The 18,420-nt window shown below is 54.4% G+C and overlaps 1 protein-coding gene across 1 annotated transcript; it reads right to left on the minus strand.

The window, feature by feature from the left end:
- Positions 1 to 1,852: 1,852 nt before the first annotated feature.
- LRRC15 (leucine rich repeat containing 15) lies at positions 1,853 to 14,390 on the minus strand. Its single transcript, XM_038582489.1, has 2 exons — positions 14,321 to 14,390; positions 1,853 to 6,482 (listed from the first exon to the last, which is right to left on the minus strand). Exons 1-2 carry the CDS (start codon positions 14,388 to 14,390, stop codon positions 4,726 to 4,728), a joined length of 1,827 nt encoding a protein of 608 aa, XP_038438417.1. The 3' UTR covers positions 1,853 to 4,725.
- Between the last annotated feature and the right edge of the window lie 4,030 nt (positions 14,391 to 18,420).

The raw sequence follows: 18,420 nt of genomic DNA on the forward strand, positions 1-18,420 counted from the left end.
GCACACACACACACACACACACGAAATCAAACTTCAGGTAGGAGCAGGATACCCTGGGCGTATGTGTGTGTGTGGAGGGGAGATTTGCAATAAGAACTCTAGGGACTTTCTGGGAAATGGGATGAGGACTCTGACCCCTTTTTCCATTAGCCAAAACTCCAGAAACCTGTCTTTGTGGACAGGTTCAGTGGTTAGGGGGACAAGAGGCCCTGCCCCAGTCACTGAAGGGGTCCAGCCCGTGATATGGTGAGCATACTATTGCCCCCTGTTTGGGTCCACCTGCCTCAGACAAGCCTACACCTGCCAGAGAGGATGTAAGAGCTAGAAGAGCCAGGAAAATTCAGCTAGAAACGTCTTGACTGGGCACAGCAGTGGGTTAAAGGAACATTGGAGAGGACCATCCCTTTCTCAAGCTGTGCTGGCAGCTGTGGCCACCTCCTGGAGTCCACAGACCTGAAGAAGTCCTGAGGACACCTGGACACTTTGGAGGGAGTCCCTGTCACTCAGATGGTGTCTTCTGAGAGCCTGTGACTCACTGAGCCTGGTGTGAGGCACTGGTAGGAATGCTGCGGTGTGCAGGAAGAGTCCCACCTACCTAAGTGTGTGTGTGTGTGTGTGTGCGCGTGCACACGTGCACATGCATGTGCATGCAGGTTAAATGAATAGCCTTTCTGGTGACGCAGAAGAATCCCCAGTCTGGGAGTCCGGAGACCTCCTGCGGCGTGAGCTCCGGCATTAATTCGCTCACTAAGACTTGAGCAGATTCATTTCCTGCCTCGATCTCACTTCCTTCATCTCTGAAACGGTTTGACCCTATTAAGACTCCTTCCCACGACAGCGGCCGATAAATGTCGTTTGTTACTCCATTTTTGTTCCCCATTCACTTTCCAAAGGTCTCTTTCCAGGCTCAGCGCCTCTTCTCCTTGAGGGTCTGTCTGGGTCAGCCTTACACGCACGTACAAGAGGAGAACCCGCAGGTGGGAGATTCCACAGCCGAGACACCCAACGCTCAGTTGTCCTGCGTATACCATTTATTGTTGACTCTGTACACCAAATTTGTTACAGGCAGCATCCAGCAAAGACAGTCCCCCAACCCTGCCCTCCAGGGCTCACAGTCTATAAAACCCTGGGGGCCTAGAAATTTCTAAATGCGTCACCAAGCACCTGGGACTATTTGCAATGATTCCCTAAGCGAGGCAAACACCATCTACTTTTGAAGGCAGCGGGCTGGGTGGTGCAGTGACCTCTCCTCGGGGGAGGGAGGGAGAGCACAGCTGGGCGAAGTCTGGCCTGGAGAAGCGCCTGCCCCTTCTCTGAACCACACTGAGGGCTTCCTCCCCGAGCCCACCCCCACCACCTCCCCAACCGCTCGGGGTCTCGGGTTCGGTTCTGGCTGTGGGACCCGTGGGCTGGACTCTGGGCGGTTTGTAGCTAGAGGCTAGGACCCAGCCAGGGTCTGCGTAACGGCGCTCGGTCTCTAGGTCTCTCTCGCTGCCTGCTCTCCGTAAGCTTCCTGAGTGTGGAAACAGTTGCCTGAAACTGCTCTTTCCTTGACGGACGGGTGGGCTTAGGGATCACCTGTGTTGACAAGCTTCCGAGCCACGCAGTACCAAACAGGTGCCAACGGCTCAGACTGTAGGAAGCCACAGGCAAGTGGCCCTCCTCTTCTTTATGGATGAAAGCCCAGGACAGGCCATGGGGTCTTGTACAAGCGTGAAGAGAAGAAAACCCACAGCCCGCTGAATAACGTTGCAGAAGAAAGAGTGAGTTTAGACCCAGCTCCAGGGGATAACCGTCGTACCCACGCAAAGGGGTGTCGTCAGGCTTTAAAAGAAAATGCTCGTTCGGTCCTTTAAAGGGTATCTAGACACCCTAAGTGTTTTTGAGGAACAGTGGCTCCAACTGGCTTTTATTCTCTTTCCTCCTACGTTGACTCTTCACTCCAAATGGAGGCTGCTGCTACTGGCAAGGTATCCTAGGGGCCGGTAGGCAAATGGGGAAATTAAAGTGGATTCTGTGGCCTACCTCAGCTTTGGGGGACCAGGAAGCTCACTCCAGTCCTGAGAAGTGAGCAGATGCAATGTCTTACTGGAAAAGAAACCTCATCCAGCTTTTCTGGTAGCTCCCTGACCAGACAACATGGTTCAGAAAGGCCAAAGCCCTGCTGAGGAAGAGGAGACCCAATGGCTCCATCCAATCCACTCTGATGGGAGGAAGGAGCAGGCAAGCTCAAAGGGTCGGGTAACGGGTTCACCACCCCCACTGGGGGGTGCCCTGCAGGGAGACATCTCAGGACAGCTGCCCTCAGGTTAGCCTATGGCCTGGGGAAACATGCTGATATCCTGGGCCCGCGAGAAAGGAACTCCAAAGTCATGGCCAATGCCACAAATACCCAAGCGTTCTGGGTTCAGATTGGCGGGACATTCTAGGTGAAAAGGATGCCTCCTTCCTCTCACTGCCATGTCTGGCCCGCTTGCACCCTTGCACAATGAGACATTGTCGTCTGCTCCTAAGGAACACCTCGAGGAGTACATGCTTCTCCCTGGAGGAAAGCAGCCCAGCTTCCCCGGAGGCCCCAGAATCAACTGGGCAGGCCACCATCGGGTGGAAAAATGCCCATGCCCCAGGCTCTGGGCTCACTTCCTCTTGGGTCCTGGCAAGTCTCAGAACATGTCCACCGGTTGCTATAAACATTTTGAAAACGTTTTGGAAACCCAGATTTACGTTGGGGAGATGTCTTTTGCCTTTGACAGGCCCCATCTTTCCCAGATTCTCCGGGACACAGAGTAAAAACTATGCAGTGTGCTAGTTCTTATGTACATCCCTTCCTGGACCCTTTTTGTTGGGGGCCTGTCAGCATCATGCTGCTAAGACCTCGGGGGATTTCTTATTTGTTTTGTGGGACAGAGGAAACAAGGAAGAGCTGGTCAGGATTTTCTTTTTCTTTTTTTCCAGTCAGGATTTTCAAATGCTTATAGCACTGGCTGCAGCTCTTTCCTGGGCAGAGACCTGAAGTTCTCCATTTCACTGCTTTACTTTGGGACTGATAGACCAGTTGTCCAGACAGAAACATGAGTTGCCATGAACACAGTTTCTTTACCAGCATAAATATGTGTGTAGCAGGGAGGGTGATGAAAGCAGGTATTTATGTGGTTGTAACCCAAGGAACCAAACAACTCAACTCTTATAACCAGGCCACAGGCAGAAGGAACTCTGGAGAGCCCCCAGACCCAGGGTGACCCATCTGTGTGCCTGGTGTTGCCTACTGTATGCGAGCATTCTGAACTTCAGTTTCTAGCTGACTGGAACACTGGTGGAGAATCTTACCACACTAGAAGGATTACCAGGTTCCATTACACTCGGCTGTTCAATTAAAGGCTCTCATGTCTGAACTATTTCACTTCCCCCAAATGGAAAGTGAAAATTAAAAACAGACATAGGCATAGCAAGCCCAAAAGGCCCAGGCAGAGGGGCCTCCAATGAGCAGCAGACAGCTGGCTGGCAGAGAAAGGGGTGTCAGGACGACCCTGACCAGGCCGTTCTGGGTGACTTGGGGTGTGGGGATCCGATTACATCTCCTGTCCAGGCCATAACACACCCACATTGACTCCTCCACCCCTGACAGCTGGGCCTTGGCAAGGGCGGGCTGGCAGGGGCAGTGAGGGGCCGTCCAGGCTCATGGGGACCCATCTCCACAAGCCTGTCCTCTCCAGTCAAAGCCCAGGATGGAAGATACTAGTGATGTCTAGTTTCTTGATCTGGATGCTGATTCCACAGGCGCGAACTGCTTGTGAAGATCCATCAAACTCTACACAACCATGCTCCCACTTTTCTGTATGCATGTTATACTTCAATAAAAAGCTAAAAGATAAAAACCCTGGGATGAACATAAGGACCCCCAGGTTCTAGGGTGCTTTCTCATCTAGTACTAATAAGCTGATTTTAAGAGTTTTTAGGGGTCAGACATTCTACATGATCTTATTTCTCAAAGGACCAAAATGTTCAAGTCAAAATTTGCAGTTCGGAAATCTTCTCTACAAGGCTGGCTTGCCGCACAGGTGCCCTTCTTCCTTTTCCAGGTAACGACCCCATGAGAGATGCTGATAGCAGCTCTCCCTGCAGGAACTGAGCAGCTTCTTTCACACCCTGCAGCCAGGCCCTTGGCAGCTCTCAGGACGCCAGCCGAGCAGGTGGGAGCCTTTGGGAGGAGAGAACTCACCCTGCTTTCAGGAGCGGAAACTCACGGGAGATCTTTCATTTGAGGGGACAGGGGAGAGCCATGCCACAAAGGCAGGGAGCAAAGGAAGGAAAATCAACTTACATCCTACTTGGGAGAGAAGCTGTCCCCATGGAGAACTCTTCCCACAAAGTGAGCAGGAATGGTAACTGAGTCCAGAGGCCAGCATGGCCATGGGCCAGGAGAGCTTGTCAGAGGAGAGCTGGTGAAGGCTGTGGAGAGGGCTTTCTCACATGAAGCCCGGGGACGTGAATTAGAAACCCCGTGGGGTTCTTGCCAAGGCCAGTTGGGTCTTCCTGGTGGTAAGAAGGCCCTGCGAGAGCTGGTTCTCCTGTGGTTCTCTAGAGGAGAACCAGGCAGGTCTCTTGGAGACCAGCAAGAGGAAGCAGGGGGTGGCTCTGTGGACCCAGGGGTGGAGGTAGGACAATGAAATTCCCAGATCCTCCAGTGGTCCCACTGGTCCGCAACCCTGCCTCCAGCCCACCTCTTCAACACTCGTTGGGCGCCTTCATCTGCATCAGGACCGTGTGGTTCCTCTTCTTGCAACAGCAACAGCAGATGCAGGCAACCAGGGAACAGGCCAGGGCAATGATGCCAATAACAATGGCAGCAATGGCCAGCCCGCTCTGGGCCTGGGTCATGCCCCACGTGCTGCGGTCGTCAGTGACCTCAATGGTGGTCAGATCAGTGTAGTCCTCCACAGGGCTGGTGAACTCAGTAGTGGAGATGGAGGTGGTATCAGGGAAGCTGGGTGTGTCTGGGTACTGTGGTGTTTCCGGGTAGCTGGGCACCTCGGGGATCATTGGGACCTGGACACTGGGGACAGCAACGTTGACGTTAATGATGATGAGGGACTGGCCTCGGACACTGGGTGGGCTGAAACATACTGGGAGAGTGTCTGTCCCCAACCTGGGTTTGTTGAGCAGGAGCCAGTTGTGGAGTGGAAGGATGTCTGAGTCACACCTCCAGGGGTTGTCATAGAGCCTCAGCTCACACAGGTTCCCCAGGTGATCAAAGATGCCCATGGGCAGGTTCTCCAGCTGGTTGTTCTGCAGCTGGATGGTCATGAGGCCGTTGACATTGGCGAAGATATTCCCCGGGAGCTGTCTGAGGCGGTTGTTCTGCAAGGAGATGTTCTGCAGGTTGACCAACATGCGGAAGACGCTCCCGTCCAGCTCTTGCAGCGCGTTGGTGTGGAGGGACAGCTCCCGCAGCTCCACCAGCCCATTGAAGGCATCTGGGGAGATGTAGTTGATCTGGTTGCGGCTGAGGATCAGGACCTGCAGCTGGTGGAGGTTGCTGAAGACGTTGTCAGGCAGAGAAGTGATGTGGTTGTCGTAGAGCCAGAGCTCACGCAGATTGTGCATGGGCCCAAAGATCCCTGGTGAGAGCTCCTTCAGGGAATTCCCAAAAAGCGTAAGACGGTTGAGCTGGGGCAGCTGCATGAAGATGCCAGGGGGCAACTGAGAGATGTGGTTGTTGGACAGATAGAGCTTCTGGAGGTTACGGTTGTTGTGGAAGAGGCCAGGGGAGAGCATACCAATCTGGTTTTGCTGTAGGGCCAGCTCCTGGAGGTTCCCACATCCATCAAATGTGCCCATAGGGATTTCTGAGAGCCTGTTCTCATACAGTCGGAGGACCTGGAGGTTGCCCAGGCGCTGAAAGATCCTGGGCGAGAGGTGGGTGAGGCTATTCTTGCCTAGATTGAGCTTCGTGAGGCCCACCAGGTGGTCAAAGACACCGTCGGGGATATATTCCAGGTGGTTGCCATGCAGCTGCAGCTCTTTGAGGTTGCTGAACTGGGAGAAGTGTGCTGGCTGGATCTGCACCAGCTGGTTGCTGGACAGAAGGAGTGACTCGAGGTTGTTCAAGCCCTGGAAGAGGCCAATAGGCAGAACCTGAAGCTTGTTGTTGGCAAGGCTGAGGTAACGCAGTGACCCTAGGTTGCGGAAGGCACCAGGCATGATGTGGGACAGCTCATTCTTCTCAATCCTCAGGGCAATGAGGGCCGAGATGTTGAGGAACGGGGACTCGTTGAGTTCAGTGATGTGCGTGTTGAGGATCTGCAGGCTCATGGCGTTCCAGGGCAGGGGAGCGGGCACTGCCACGATGCGCGCCCCAGTGCACTCCACCTGGGAGGCTCTGGAGCAGGTGCACTCACTTGGGCAGCCGTAGTAGGCCAGCCCCGCGCTCCAGGCCTGGCAGCCCACCAGCAAAAGAAGGTAGTGTTTCAGCGGCATGGTCTCTGCAAGGGGAGACAGCAACCTAGTCAGGATCACCTCACCGCACTGCTGGGGGTTTAAGCCAACATCTGGCTTGCCTTTGAACTCCATCACCACGCCCTGACTTACGCCACCTGTGGTCTAGTCATCAAGCGTCTTCACCTTCTCCCTGTGTCCTTGCCCAAGCAACTGCCTCCACCCAGAGTACTCTTGTCCTTATCTGAGTCCTGCCCGTACTTCCAAGTCCAGCTCAAACGCAGTCACCTCCAGGAAGCTTCCCCAGATCTGTGATCAGCATTAGTTACCCTCCCACGCAGGTGGGTTCCCCAGTGCCCATAATGGCCGTGCCCCGGCTGGCTCTGTGTGGCATGTGTTGTGTTCCTGTCTGTGTCCTTCTCTAGCCAATAAGCTTTTCAAGGGCAGGGGTGTTCATCTTTCATCCCTAGAGGTTCCTTAAGGCAGGAACAGTATCTTGTCTGGTTATAAAATCCCCGGAGCAGATGCATCTATCTATCCCCCAAAGCACCTGAACTTGCTGGTTGAACATGACCTCCTCCGGAGAAACAGATGGGAAATGAGACCAAATAAATAGGGCCTGAACCTGAAAGAAGATGCTAAGACCACAAATTTGGGGGTCTGCTGGGAAAATAGCAGCAGCCAACAAAGGCGGGACGCACTGCCGATCTGGCAAGCTCAGCTTTTCCCTCTGCCTGGGTCCCACCTGGCCCCCATCGCTGTGAGTGACCACCTGGCCTTGCCTTGACCCCCTCGCACGTGCTTCATTTAGGTTTAATTCAAACCACCTTCTCAATGAAAGACCATTCTCTGCGCTACTTCCCGTCTCACTGAAGGGGCTGTAGCAGCTCGGCCAGTTCGAGGGGCCTGCCTCTGGTACTACCAGATCCAGTCTCCACACCAAACCATGGAGGAGGTCCAGGAAAACTCACGATGCGCTTTGAGCCCAGAGGTGGTAGGGCCAGATGCTCCCGCAGGCGTGGTGCTGGTCTGGGCATGGAAGCAAATTCATGAAGGGTTCAATGTTTGAGGTCAGGGGTGGTGGGAATTATCTACATACATAACTATAGATAATGTATACAATGCAGTGGAGAAGGAGGTATGGGCACTGAGCCCCCCTCCACAAATAGTTAAGAACCACAACTAGCTGTTCGATCTTGAAGGAAACTTGAAGCTTCAAGCTCACCATCCTCATGTGTTAAGTTGGGATGATAACCTCTGCCCCCTCTTGAGACCACTGAGAAGAGCAAACAGGATGGATGATCATACATACATTCCCACTGTTTATGGGGATGAAGGAAGCAGGGAAACTGAGGCTCAGAGCTTAAAGCCTGGATCTCCAGACTCTTGGGTGATTACTTTGAGTGTTACTTTAATGCCCTTCCTTTTAATGAGCAAAAATCCTGAGTCAGAGGAAGGAATTTCAAATGATGGCGTGTAGGGCATAAACTGGCTGGGTGGAGAAGGCATTTCTCTGGTCTCTCTTCCTGAACTCACGGAGTCCTAGACCTGGCCCATAACTCAGAATAATCCAGGCTTCCCAACCTGGTCTTAACTCAATGCACCTTTTTCCTGCGCCCACCCTCCCCACCCCAACAAGCCTGCCCTGGGGACAGAACCCAAGTTCATCCTCATCCACCCACACCTTGATTTTTCGTTTATTCACAACCATCCAAGCCCTGACTTGTTGTGATTTGGCATTAAGGACTTGAATAGGTACATAAAATGAGGGAGGAAAGAAAGAATAATAACGTGGCCAACAGTCCTGGGGATGCAGAGGACCGGGGCCTCTGCGTGGACACACACTACAAGGACAAACTCGCACAGACAAAAGTCAGGTCCAGAACTTGAGAGAGGAAAGGAGCGGTCTACAGAGGGCACCCAGAAAGTGTCTCAACACCCACCCCAGGACAAAGACTTAAGGTTTTCATTGATGGTAACAGAGAAAGGAGACTGCCCAGCACAACCCGTGTGATCCTCGCCTGCACCTGCAAGGACGAAGTGTGGGACAAGGGAAGCGATGCTCTTCCTCTGCACTGTCCTCATCAGGCCGCAGCTGTGCTGCTGTGCCCGGGGCCACTCCAAACGTCAAGAGGGCTACTAACAAACCAGTCTCTCAAAGGCCTCAGAGAAGGGCAAGGGCATGGTGAGGGGATCCAGAAACCGGAATATCTGAGCATCCGTTGAAGGAACATGGATGCACGGAGAGCTGGAAGAAGAGATCTGTTAAGGAAGCTACTGGCACTTTCCAAGGATACACAAAGGACCGCCCTGGGAGTCACTGTGGCTCCAGGGGTCACAAACGTGTGCCGAAGCTGTGGGGCAGCAGATTTCAGCTCACCACTGAGGAGAGCTTGTCTGAATCAGGATGGACAACCCATGGAGTTAGAGCAGAGGCTGAGCAGCCACAGGCTGGAAAGGAGGCGACACAGAAGATCCCTACGCCTGGTAAGGTACTGGACGCCCCGCCTCTCCCCAAGGCTTCGGGATTCTAAGGCTGAGTCCCAGAGCAAGGATATGGGATCCAGCTACTGAGACCGTTGTGCCTGTGCTGCCAGGGCTCCATGTGGGCAGGTGGGGGGTGCCCCTCCCCTTGGCACACGCTTGGGGGGACACTCACACCCCTGGACTGACTCACAAAAGTGCAGCTCTATTTGCTCCTGGAGACGCGCGAGCTAGTACTTGCGTATTTTTAATGTCTACTCTGCCCAGCATGCTTCAAAATGGTGCCGTACCCTAAATGTCAGAGACTAAATTCTGGGTCCATAATGTGGCAAACCCCAGGCAGTGTCTGTCAAATCTCCCCAGCTGTCAATGAGGGCGTGGGATGCGATGCCCTCCGAGGACCCATCCCAGACCTTCTCAGCATCTGCGCTCCCCAGCTGGGGTGGGGGCATCAAGCCAGCCCCAGGAAGGGCTCAGGGCCAGGGGAGGGTGCCTCATGGCTTGGGAGGAAGAGAGAAATGATAATTCCCTTATGGGAACAGAGCCACTGTTGTTTAAAATGGACCACACTCAGCTTGACAAATATTGCAAGAATTTGCAGATTTTCCTTTTTATAAATCCTTCTGTCTGTGGAGTCCACCCCAGCACCACATGCGGTGGTTTCCTGTTTTCCAGCACTTGCTACTGCCACAGGCACGGACTGCTCCAGAGGCCCTCCACGGGGCCCTCCACACCCCAGCTGCAGAGCCCTGGGGGGAAGCGCAGAGGCACCTGGACAGCCACCCGGCCGGGATGGGGAGCGAGCGCGGGCATGCTCAGCGGCCCTGGCCCTCTGCAGCCGGCACGCAGCCGCCTAATAGCCCACGCTGCCCAGGGCCGCTTGGCAGCCGTGACAGATGCCAGTTAAAGACCCACGAAGTTACCCTAATTATACCCTCCTCCCCAGGCGGCCGAGTGCCTTCTCCATCTCTGCAGTTACTCAGTCCAGCCCCCGTCCCAAGGGGCAGGCCAGCCTGGGGTCTGTCGCTGGCCCAGGACCTCAGTGAGCCGAGCGGACAGACAGACAGCTCACCCGGACCCTCCCCGGGAGTAGAAGCGCTTGGCCCAGGCACTTGGGCTGTGAGTCCCTTCAGCGAGAGCTGCCTGTGACTCATGAGTGAACCCATAATTAGCCTCGAAGCCCTTGGCTTTGTTGGTTGGCGGGTTGGCACCTTTTCAGCTTATTACCATCATTCGCATCCCTTAAACATGACATGCCCTGGGAGGAGATGCCTTCTATGTCAGTGCCACGGAGCAAAGCTTCTGGAAAGAGCCTGGCAGACAGATGTGCTGCTACTCTGGTCCCGACACTAAACTGGAGTGTGAGTTTGGGTAAATTCTCTGGACCTTACTTTCTCCTCCCGTGAAGACTTCCAAGGGCCCTTGTTGGCCCTCATGTCTTGTGACCAGAGACAGAAAGGAAATCTGGCCTGAAGACCCACCATCCTCCCTCCCACATAGGTCACCCAAATGGCTGACAACGCCACCTGGCCTGGCGCCACCTTCATGTGACGCTGGGGGAACTCACACCCATCTACATTGTCTCAGAGTGTTCCCGGCAGGGCAAACCCATGTGTTAATCAGGCACCCAGAGAGCCAAGAGCCATTTCATGGGACTCAGGAGTGAGTGTCTGGTCCTGCCACCATCCAGGGCACTGAGGGGAGCTGAGACCCAGAGAGAAGATCTCCCTCACTGGGTGGAGCCCTCTTCCCGGAGAGGTCTCCCTAAACATGGTGTCATCCGCAGGGACACGTTGCCCAATCCAGCTGAGGGAGGTGGCAGCCTGGGAGTTGTGAGGGGTTCTGATCCACCCCCTCCAGCCAGTATGGGTCTCGATCAAGCTGCTCATCTGGCCCCTGGGCGGCTCAGCAGTTGAGCATCTGCCTTCAGCTCAGGTGGTGATCCCGGGGTCCCGGGATCAAGTCCCGCATCGGGCTCCCTGCATGGAGCCTGCTTCTCCCTCTGCCTGTGTCTCTGCCTCTCTCTCTGTGTCTCTCATGAATAAATAAAATTTTTTTAAAAAATTAAAAGCTGCTCATCAATGCTCAGCCCAATGAGTCTGAAGTCATCAATTGAGAGGCTCAGTGCAGCCAGACATCCCCATCTCACTAAACAGGGGGTAACCACCCTACACCCCAAATCAGTTCATAAAATCACCTGGAAGATCCTGGAACACTTGCTTCATAAAACTGACCTCACAGCAGTGTGGCTGTAAGGCCGAGGTGAGCACTGCCTGGGAAGCACTTGGAGTCGTTCTTGGCACAATACAGATGCCCAATAAATGTCGATGACAATTCCTGCTTGCTCTGCTGTTGAGTAAAATCAGGACTTCTGGAGACTCCACCCACAGAGATCCTGACTCCTCTGTCTGGGTGGGCCCAGTGCTCTGCCAGGTGAGTCTGTTGCAGGTGCCTATGGTCTACACTCAGAAGCCCCCGTTGGGGTCCAGCCCAGCTTAAACACATGACCTGGGTCATTTACTGCCACCGACAGAGAGACTGAACTGAGGATCAGGGAGGCTGAAGGTTGGGCCACAACTGCGCTTAGCGACCTCTATGAATATTCCCTTCCAGAGCCCTTTTCTGCACCCCCTGGCAAAAATCTGAGATGGGAGCTAAACTGAACCCAGCAGTGGAGGCCACTTCCAGAAGCGGCGCTCAGAGCCCCGGGCCTCAGAGGTGGAAGGGCTCTTAAGGCTCTCCAGTCAAACCACCTGGCTGTTTTGTAGACGGTTACACTACGGGGCGCAGAGGGAGGAGGGGACTTGTCCAAGGTCATACAGTCATTTGAAGATTTCTGACACCCAGATCAGGACTCTACCTAAGCGTAGAGCTCAGTGAATCCCTGAATCTCATCATGAGGATTCAGGACATTATCAACCATGTGTCTAGCAATGCCTGGAAGGGGCGGGGGTGGGGGGAGGGAGCTTTACTCCCTCTGTCCCAAAATGATCCCAGGCTCATATACATTCCACCTGCCAGCTGCCCAGCATTATTAACCAGGGTCAAGTGCTCCTCCCAACTCCCAGGCTCCACAGTTTGGAGGGATGTTTGTTCTTCCTCAAAGCTGCTCTGATGCTCCTATAGCTCAATTTCACATGAGGGGCCTGAAATAGTAGAGAGAAGGAACAAAAGGGGTTGCCCGAAAGTGTTAATCCCGTAATCTCAACACACGGTCCCTTCAGGGATTTGCCCACATTAAGAATGCTCTACCCTAAATACAAAGCACCCTGAAGCCCCAAGGGACAGCTGTTCCCCACCTGGCCCCATTATTGACCTCATCTCTCCTGGACCTTCAAAGCCAAAATATTGTTCATTTGTTTAAAAAAGAAAATAAGTAAGAAAAAGCAAGTCCTTTCCAGCCCCAGGGTTAGGGGAGGGAGGGCTTCCTGCAGAGGCCAGAGAGGACCTACAATTAACGCGGCAAAAGCGGCAGGAGACACCGACTTGCCAGCGGAGCAAGGAGCTCCTGCTCGGGGCCTGGATGCAAGAAGTTACAGCCCGTCCTCAGGGTGACACCTCATGCACCCGCATAAGATAGAGGCGGACGAACGCCTCCACCAAGCACCTCGGAAGCAGTTTCTAAACCCCGTGTCCTCAAAGCCCAGAGACGAGGCAGTGAGACCAGGAGCTCGCAGTAGTTCCCTCGCCGGCAGGCCTCCGGGAGGCCACCTGCCACGTGCCGGCAGCCTGGATGTGCACTGGCCGGACGCGGGTGGGACGGCCTCCCCTCCGTTCACCCCACTTCTGCTCCCCCGCAGCCCACTCCCCTGCAGGTAATGAGCCAGCCAGCCCTGCGGGAGGCTTCGGGGGCCCCCCCCCGGCCCCCCGACCTCTCTCACAGGCTTGTCTCACCATTGTAGAGTCGCGCGACTCGAGACCACAGGCGAATGGGCCTGTCTGGCCCGGAATGCACCTGGATGTCCAGCCAGTGTACAATGAAAGAGGTGACGGCCATGCGACAGTTTCTCAGTTATGGAGGCAGTGGCAGCCAGCACATCTGGAAGCCGCTGGGGAGGGTGAGATAATTCCAGAGAATCCTGGAGGCAGGCATCCAGCACCTTCAGGCTGGGAGACACCATCTCCAGCATCGCAGCCTGCCCTGGGGTAACACATTTGGCCCTGGAGGCAGACTGGCTCTCACACTTTGGCACAGGTGGGAAAGTTCTAGAAAAGTTCTGGTTTTCCTCAGCTGGTTCATTGGCCTTGCTCCTGCCTCTGCATTAGAGCAGAGATGCCAGGAGAGCTACCAGAGTCACCGTGTTAAATCACGCCACCCGCATCACAAGCCCATCCCCGGCTCTGCTCCCCTGCTGGGGACAGCAGCCTGGCCACACCCGACGTGACCCGCTGCCCAGAGGGGGCCCCCGGAACAGGGGTGCCTAAGCCACACACAGACTTAGGGCCCGAAGCAATTCTGAGACCACAGCTCAAGTCCAAACTGGGAATCTGAACCCAGCAACAGCACTTCGGCTGCAGCCACTGTTGTGGCAACTCTAAGTCCCCTGAAGAGGACAGATCTGTCTTTCCGGGGAGCCCTCCTTGGTCCTAGACCGACCCACACGCTGGGCAGGCCAGGACCGCCCCCGCAGCGAGCGCTGGGGAAAGGAGGGTTCAAATAACCTGAGTCTCTGGAAAAGAGAAACTCTTCCCCAAAGCAGAGCTAGTCCCAGAAAGAGGTAAACTCGAGGGGTCACCGGTGCGCTAATCTGGTCAACTTTCAATGCATTTTGGCTCTGCAGAACATCTGGTCAGCACCCCCAGATCGACCTCAGGGGGTGCCGAGGGTCCGTGGTTCGGGGGCTGGTCCGTGGGGGGGCTGGCTGGGCAAGGGGAGGACCGGCCCACTCCCTCAGGGGGGTGCCCCGCTGGCCCCTCCTGGCGTCATCCCGGGGTGGGATGCATTCCGCATCCGGGTCGCCCATCCTGGGGGGTGCATCCCGGGGGGGGGGCGCATCTGGAAGGGCCCATCGGGCATCCCGAGGGGCGCATCCCGGGGGGCACATCCCGCAGCACATCCAGCATCCTGAGGGGCCCGTCCTGAGGGGCGCATCCCGAGGAGCGCATCCCGAGGGGAGCATCTGGGGGAGTGCATTCAGCATCTCGAGGGGCACATCCCACAGCACGTTCTGCATCCCGAGGGGCCGGTCCGGAGGGGCCCATCCCGGGGGGCGCATCCCGGGGGGCCCATCCCGGGGGGCGCATCCCGAGGGACGTATCCCGCTGGGGCCCATGGAGGGGGGCGCATCCCGAGGGGAGCATCCCGGGGGGCGCATCCCGCAGCACGTCCCGCATCCCGAGGAGCAGGAGCGCATCCCGGGGGGCGCATCCCAGGTCCCGGGGTGGGGGGGTGCCCACCTACCAGCAGCTCGGCGCCCGCCCGCCGCGGACCAGAGGCAGCGACAGCAGGACCGGCCTCGCGGCTGCAGCATGAGCACCGCGACCCGGCGCGGCCCGTATTTAAACCTCGGGGGCGTGAGTCACCGCGGGGCAGGGCGCGCTCGCGGCGGGAGGGGCGGGAGGGGCGGGCCCGGGGCTTTAAAGGCCGGGCTTCCCTCTCCCCCTGCTGGCCTCGGCCGCCTGGGCCCCAGGGAAGGGCCGTGCCGGAGAGCGGGTCTCCCCTCTGTGTCCTCCAAGCTTTGTATTCCAAGTAATTCCAAATTTCCAGAAGATTGGCAAGAACAGTGTTATCTACCTAACCCAACTGGCACCCCCACCCCCCACCCCCATACCCACCCACACCCCCCACACCCACCCCCACCTCAGAGGTGCCACGCAGGCAGGAAAGGGGCCTGTGCAAGAATGAGAGGCTCCCCGCTCTCCACCCCTGCGCTGAAGCCCCCTCCCTGCTGCCCTCATGGGGGCAGGAAACCATTTCTGTCCTCGGTAGGACCAGGAGGGCCTGGGGAAGAAGAGAAGGAAGTCTCAGTGGCAGTGGGGAGGCTGCGACACCCCGGCTTCTCCTCCAAATCGCAGCCTCAGGAAGGCAGAGCTGCCCTGGGCTGAGCCACCGGCCCTTCCGCGGCTCAGTTTACCCTCCCAGCTACATGGGGACAGTGACACTCACACACCTGCCTCCTGGAACGCCAGGAGCCTTAATTAATGTTTGCGCTGCGCCTCGAGACCTGTGATGAAAGGCAGACATAAAAGCCGCGGTGTTATTACCGAAATAGCCACTTGGGCGGCTGGCAGGGGTCAAGGCCCGCAGCCTGAATCAGGCACATTCCTCCCCGGCGGAGGCACCGTGATTCACGGACCGCAACAAAGAGCGCCACCTCCATCAAGTGACAAGAGCCCGAGAGGGACACGCGCGGCTTGCAGGGTCTCCCGGCGGCGCCCAGCCCCAGCTCGTCAACCACCAGCCTCCTTTCCATATTATTCCACTTGGAGAACTCCCTCCCTCTTACTACCCTGGCGCCTCTCATCCCCACACTGGGGGCATCAACTGCCTTTCCCTAGAACCTGCTAGAATAAGAGCACTTCCCCTTTATCTTCCATCCTTGCTTCCTGACTCTAACATTCAACCACTGCGCCCTAGGAGACGTGCACAACAGGCACAAATCATACCTCTTCTTGCCCAGGAAGAGCTGACCCTCGGGGTGGAAAGAGGAAGGATGGACACTTGCGAAGCGCCTGCGGGGAATTAGGGTCCACAGGCACCCTGTCCCCTCTCTGTACCAAGTTTCCCACCCTCACCGCGACTGATGTTCAGGGCCAGCGGATTCTTCATGGCGAGCAGCTGGCCCAGGCCCAGGCATCCCTGGAAGACATTGCCGGCTCAGTTTCAATCCACCACAAGAGAGCATCACCATAACGCCAGTCCAATGAATTTTTTTTTTCCCGGTGCGTGTAAAAGTCGTGTTTACACTGTACTGAAGTCCATTAGGTATGCAGTAGGATTATGTCTAGAACATGTACAGATCTTAATTAAAAAACACTGCCTTGCTATAAATGCCGACCAGCATCCACACTTGCAGCAAGTCATGGCCTTTTTGCTGGTGGAGGGTCCAGCCCCGGTGTAGACGGCTGCTGACTGATGAGGGGGCGGCAGCTGCAGACTGGGGTGGCTGTGGCAACTGCTTAAAAGAAGGCAACAGTGAAGTTTGCCATATTGACGGACTCTTCCTTTCAGGGAAAACTCCTCTGCAGCACGCAGTGCTGTTTGATAGCATTTTACCCACAGCAGGACTTCTTTCAAAATTGGAGCCAATTCCCTGTGGCTGCTTGATCAACAGAGTTGATGTAATATTCTGAACACTTTGTTGTCATTTCGACGATCCTCACAGCATCTGCATCAGGAGGAGTTTCTATCTCAAGAAGCCAATTTCTTTGCTCATCCGTAAGAAGCAACGCCTCATTCATTCAGCCTTTATCATGAATGGACGCGGCAATCCAGTCACATCCTCACGCCTGCCTTCTAGTTCTCTTGCTGTTTCCCCCACATCTGCACTTACTTTCTCCACTGGAGTCTTTGACCCTCGCAGTCATCCATAAGGGTGGGAATCAACCCCTTTCAAACTCCTGTTAATGTGGAATCACCAATGTTATTAATGGCCCTGGAATGGTGAATCCTTTCCAGAAGGTTTTCAATGTACATTGCCCAGGGACACCTGACTGGCTCCATCAGTAGAGCATGTGACTCTTAATCTCAGGGTCATGAGTTCAAGCCCCACATTGGGCATAGACACTCTTTAAAAAAATTTTTTTGTTTTTACTTTGCCCAGACCCATCAGAGCAATTGCTACCTATAGCAGCTATAGCCTTATGAAATATATTCCTTAAATAATAAGACTTGAAAGTAGAAATGACTCCTTGATCCCTGAGCTGTGGAATGGATGTTGTGCTAACAGGCATAAAAACCTCATTGTCCATCCCCATCAGAGCTCTTGAGGTACCAGGTACTTTATCAACAAGCAGTCATACTTTTAAAGGGATTTTTTTTTCTGAGCAGTAGGTCTCAACAGTGGGCTTAAAGTATTCAGTAAACATGTTGTAAACCGATGGGCTGTCATCCAGGTGCTGCTACTCCATGTAGGGAGCATAGGCTGAGTAGAGCTAGCATAATTCTTAAAGGTCTTAGGATTTGCAGAACGGCAAACGAACATTAGCTTCAACTTCACATCAGCAGCTGCCTTAGCCGCTACCACGAGTCAGCCTGTCCTTTGAACCTTGAAGCCAGGCATGGACTTCGTCTCTGGCTGGGGAAGTCCTAGGGGGCATTTCTTCCGAGAGAAGGCAGTTTTGTCTACACTGAAAGCCTGTTATTTAGGGGAGCCACCATCATGAACTAATGTACCCCCTAGGGGAAGGTACATTAATGAACCAATGAACTAATCCTCTGAATGACTTGCTGTAGCTTCCACGCCAGCACTTGCCACGTCACCTTGCTGGTGTTAAGGAGGAGGCTGCTTCCCTTACACCTCATGAACCAACCTCTGCTAGCTTCCAACTTTGCTTGCGTGGTTTCCTCCGCTCTCTCAGCCGTCATAGACCTGAAGAGTTAGGGCCTTGCTTTGGATTAGGCTTTGGCTTGAGGGAATGTTGTATGGAGTTTGATCCTCTCCCTAGACCACTCACACTTTCTCTGTATCAGCGATAAGGCTGGTTTTTTTTTTAATCAGTGATGTGTCCCCTGGAGTAGCACTCCTAAATTCCTTCAGGAACTTTTCATTTTCATTCAGAACTTGACTATTGGGTGCAAGAGGTCTACCTTTTGGCCCATCTCAGCTTTCAATATCCCTTCTTTACTAAGCTTAATCAGTTCTAGCTTTTGATTTAAAGTGAGAGATGTGCAACTCCTCCTTTCACTTGAACACTTAGAGGCCATTGTGGTGGCTATTCGTTGGCCTAATTTCGATATTGCTGTGTCTCGGGGAATGAGGAGGACCCAGGAGAGGGAGAGAGATGGGGGAACAGCTGGTCAGTGGAGCATTCGGGACACACACAACATTTATGGATTAAGATCACTGTCTCATGTGGGTGTGGTTTGTGGTGCTCCAAAGCAATTACCAATTACCATACTAAATACTATCAAAGATCACTGATTACAGATCCCCTTAACAAATATAATAATAATGAAAAAGTTCGAAATATTGCGAGAATTTTTGATTCTGATAATCAGAATTGATTGAGAATTTTGATAAATGTGACACAGAGACATGAAGTGAGCATGCTGTGGGGAAAATGGTGCTGATAGACTTGCTCAACACACGGTTGCCATAAACCTTCAATTAGTAAAAAATGCAGTATCTGTGAAGTGCAGTAAAGCAAAGTGCAAAGAAGTGAGGTGTGTCTGTATTATAGGATGCTTTAAAGTATCCCTGGGCTCTACCCATTAAATACCAGTAGCTTCCCTTCCAACTTGTAACAACCAAAAATGTCTCTACGGGTTGTGAATACAGACACACACACACACACACACACACACACACACACACACACACATAGTTGAGAACCACTGAT

The sequence above is a fragment of the Canis lupus genome, chromosome 33 (assembly GCF_011100685.1).
Source record: "Canis lupus familiaris isolate Mischka breed German Shepherd chromosome 33, alternate assembly UU_Cfam_GSD_1.0, whole genome shotgun sequence".
In the NCBI taxonomy this organism is placed as follows: Eukaryota; Metazoa; Chordata; class Mammalia; order Carnivora; family Canidae; genus Canis; species Canis lupus.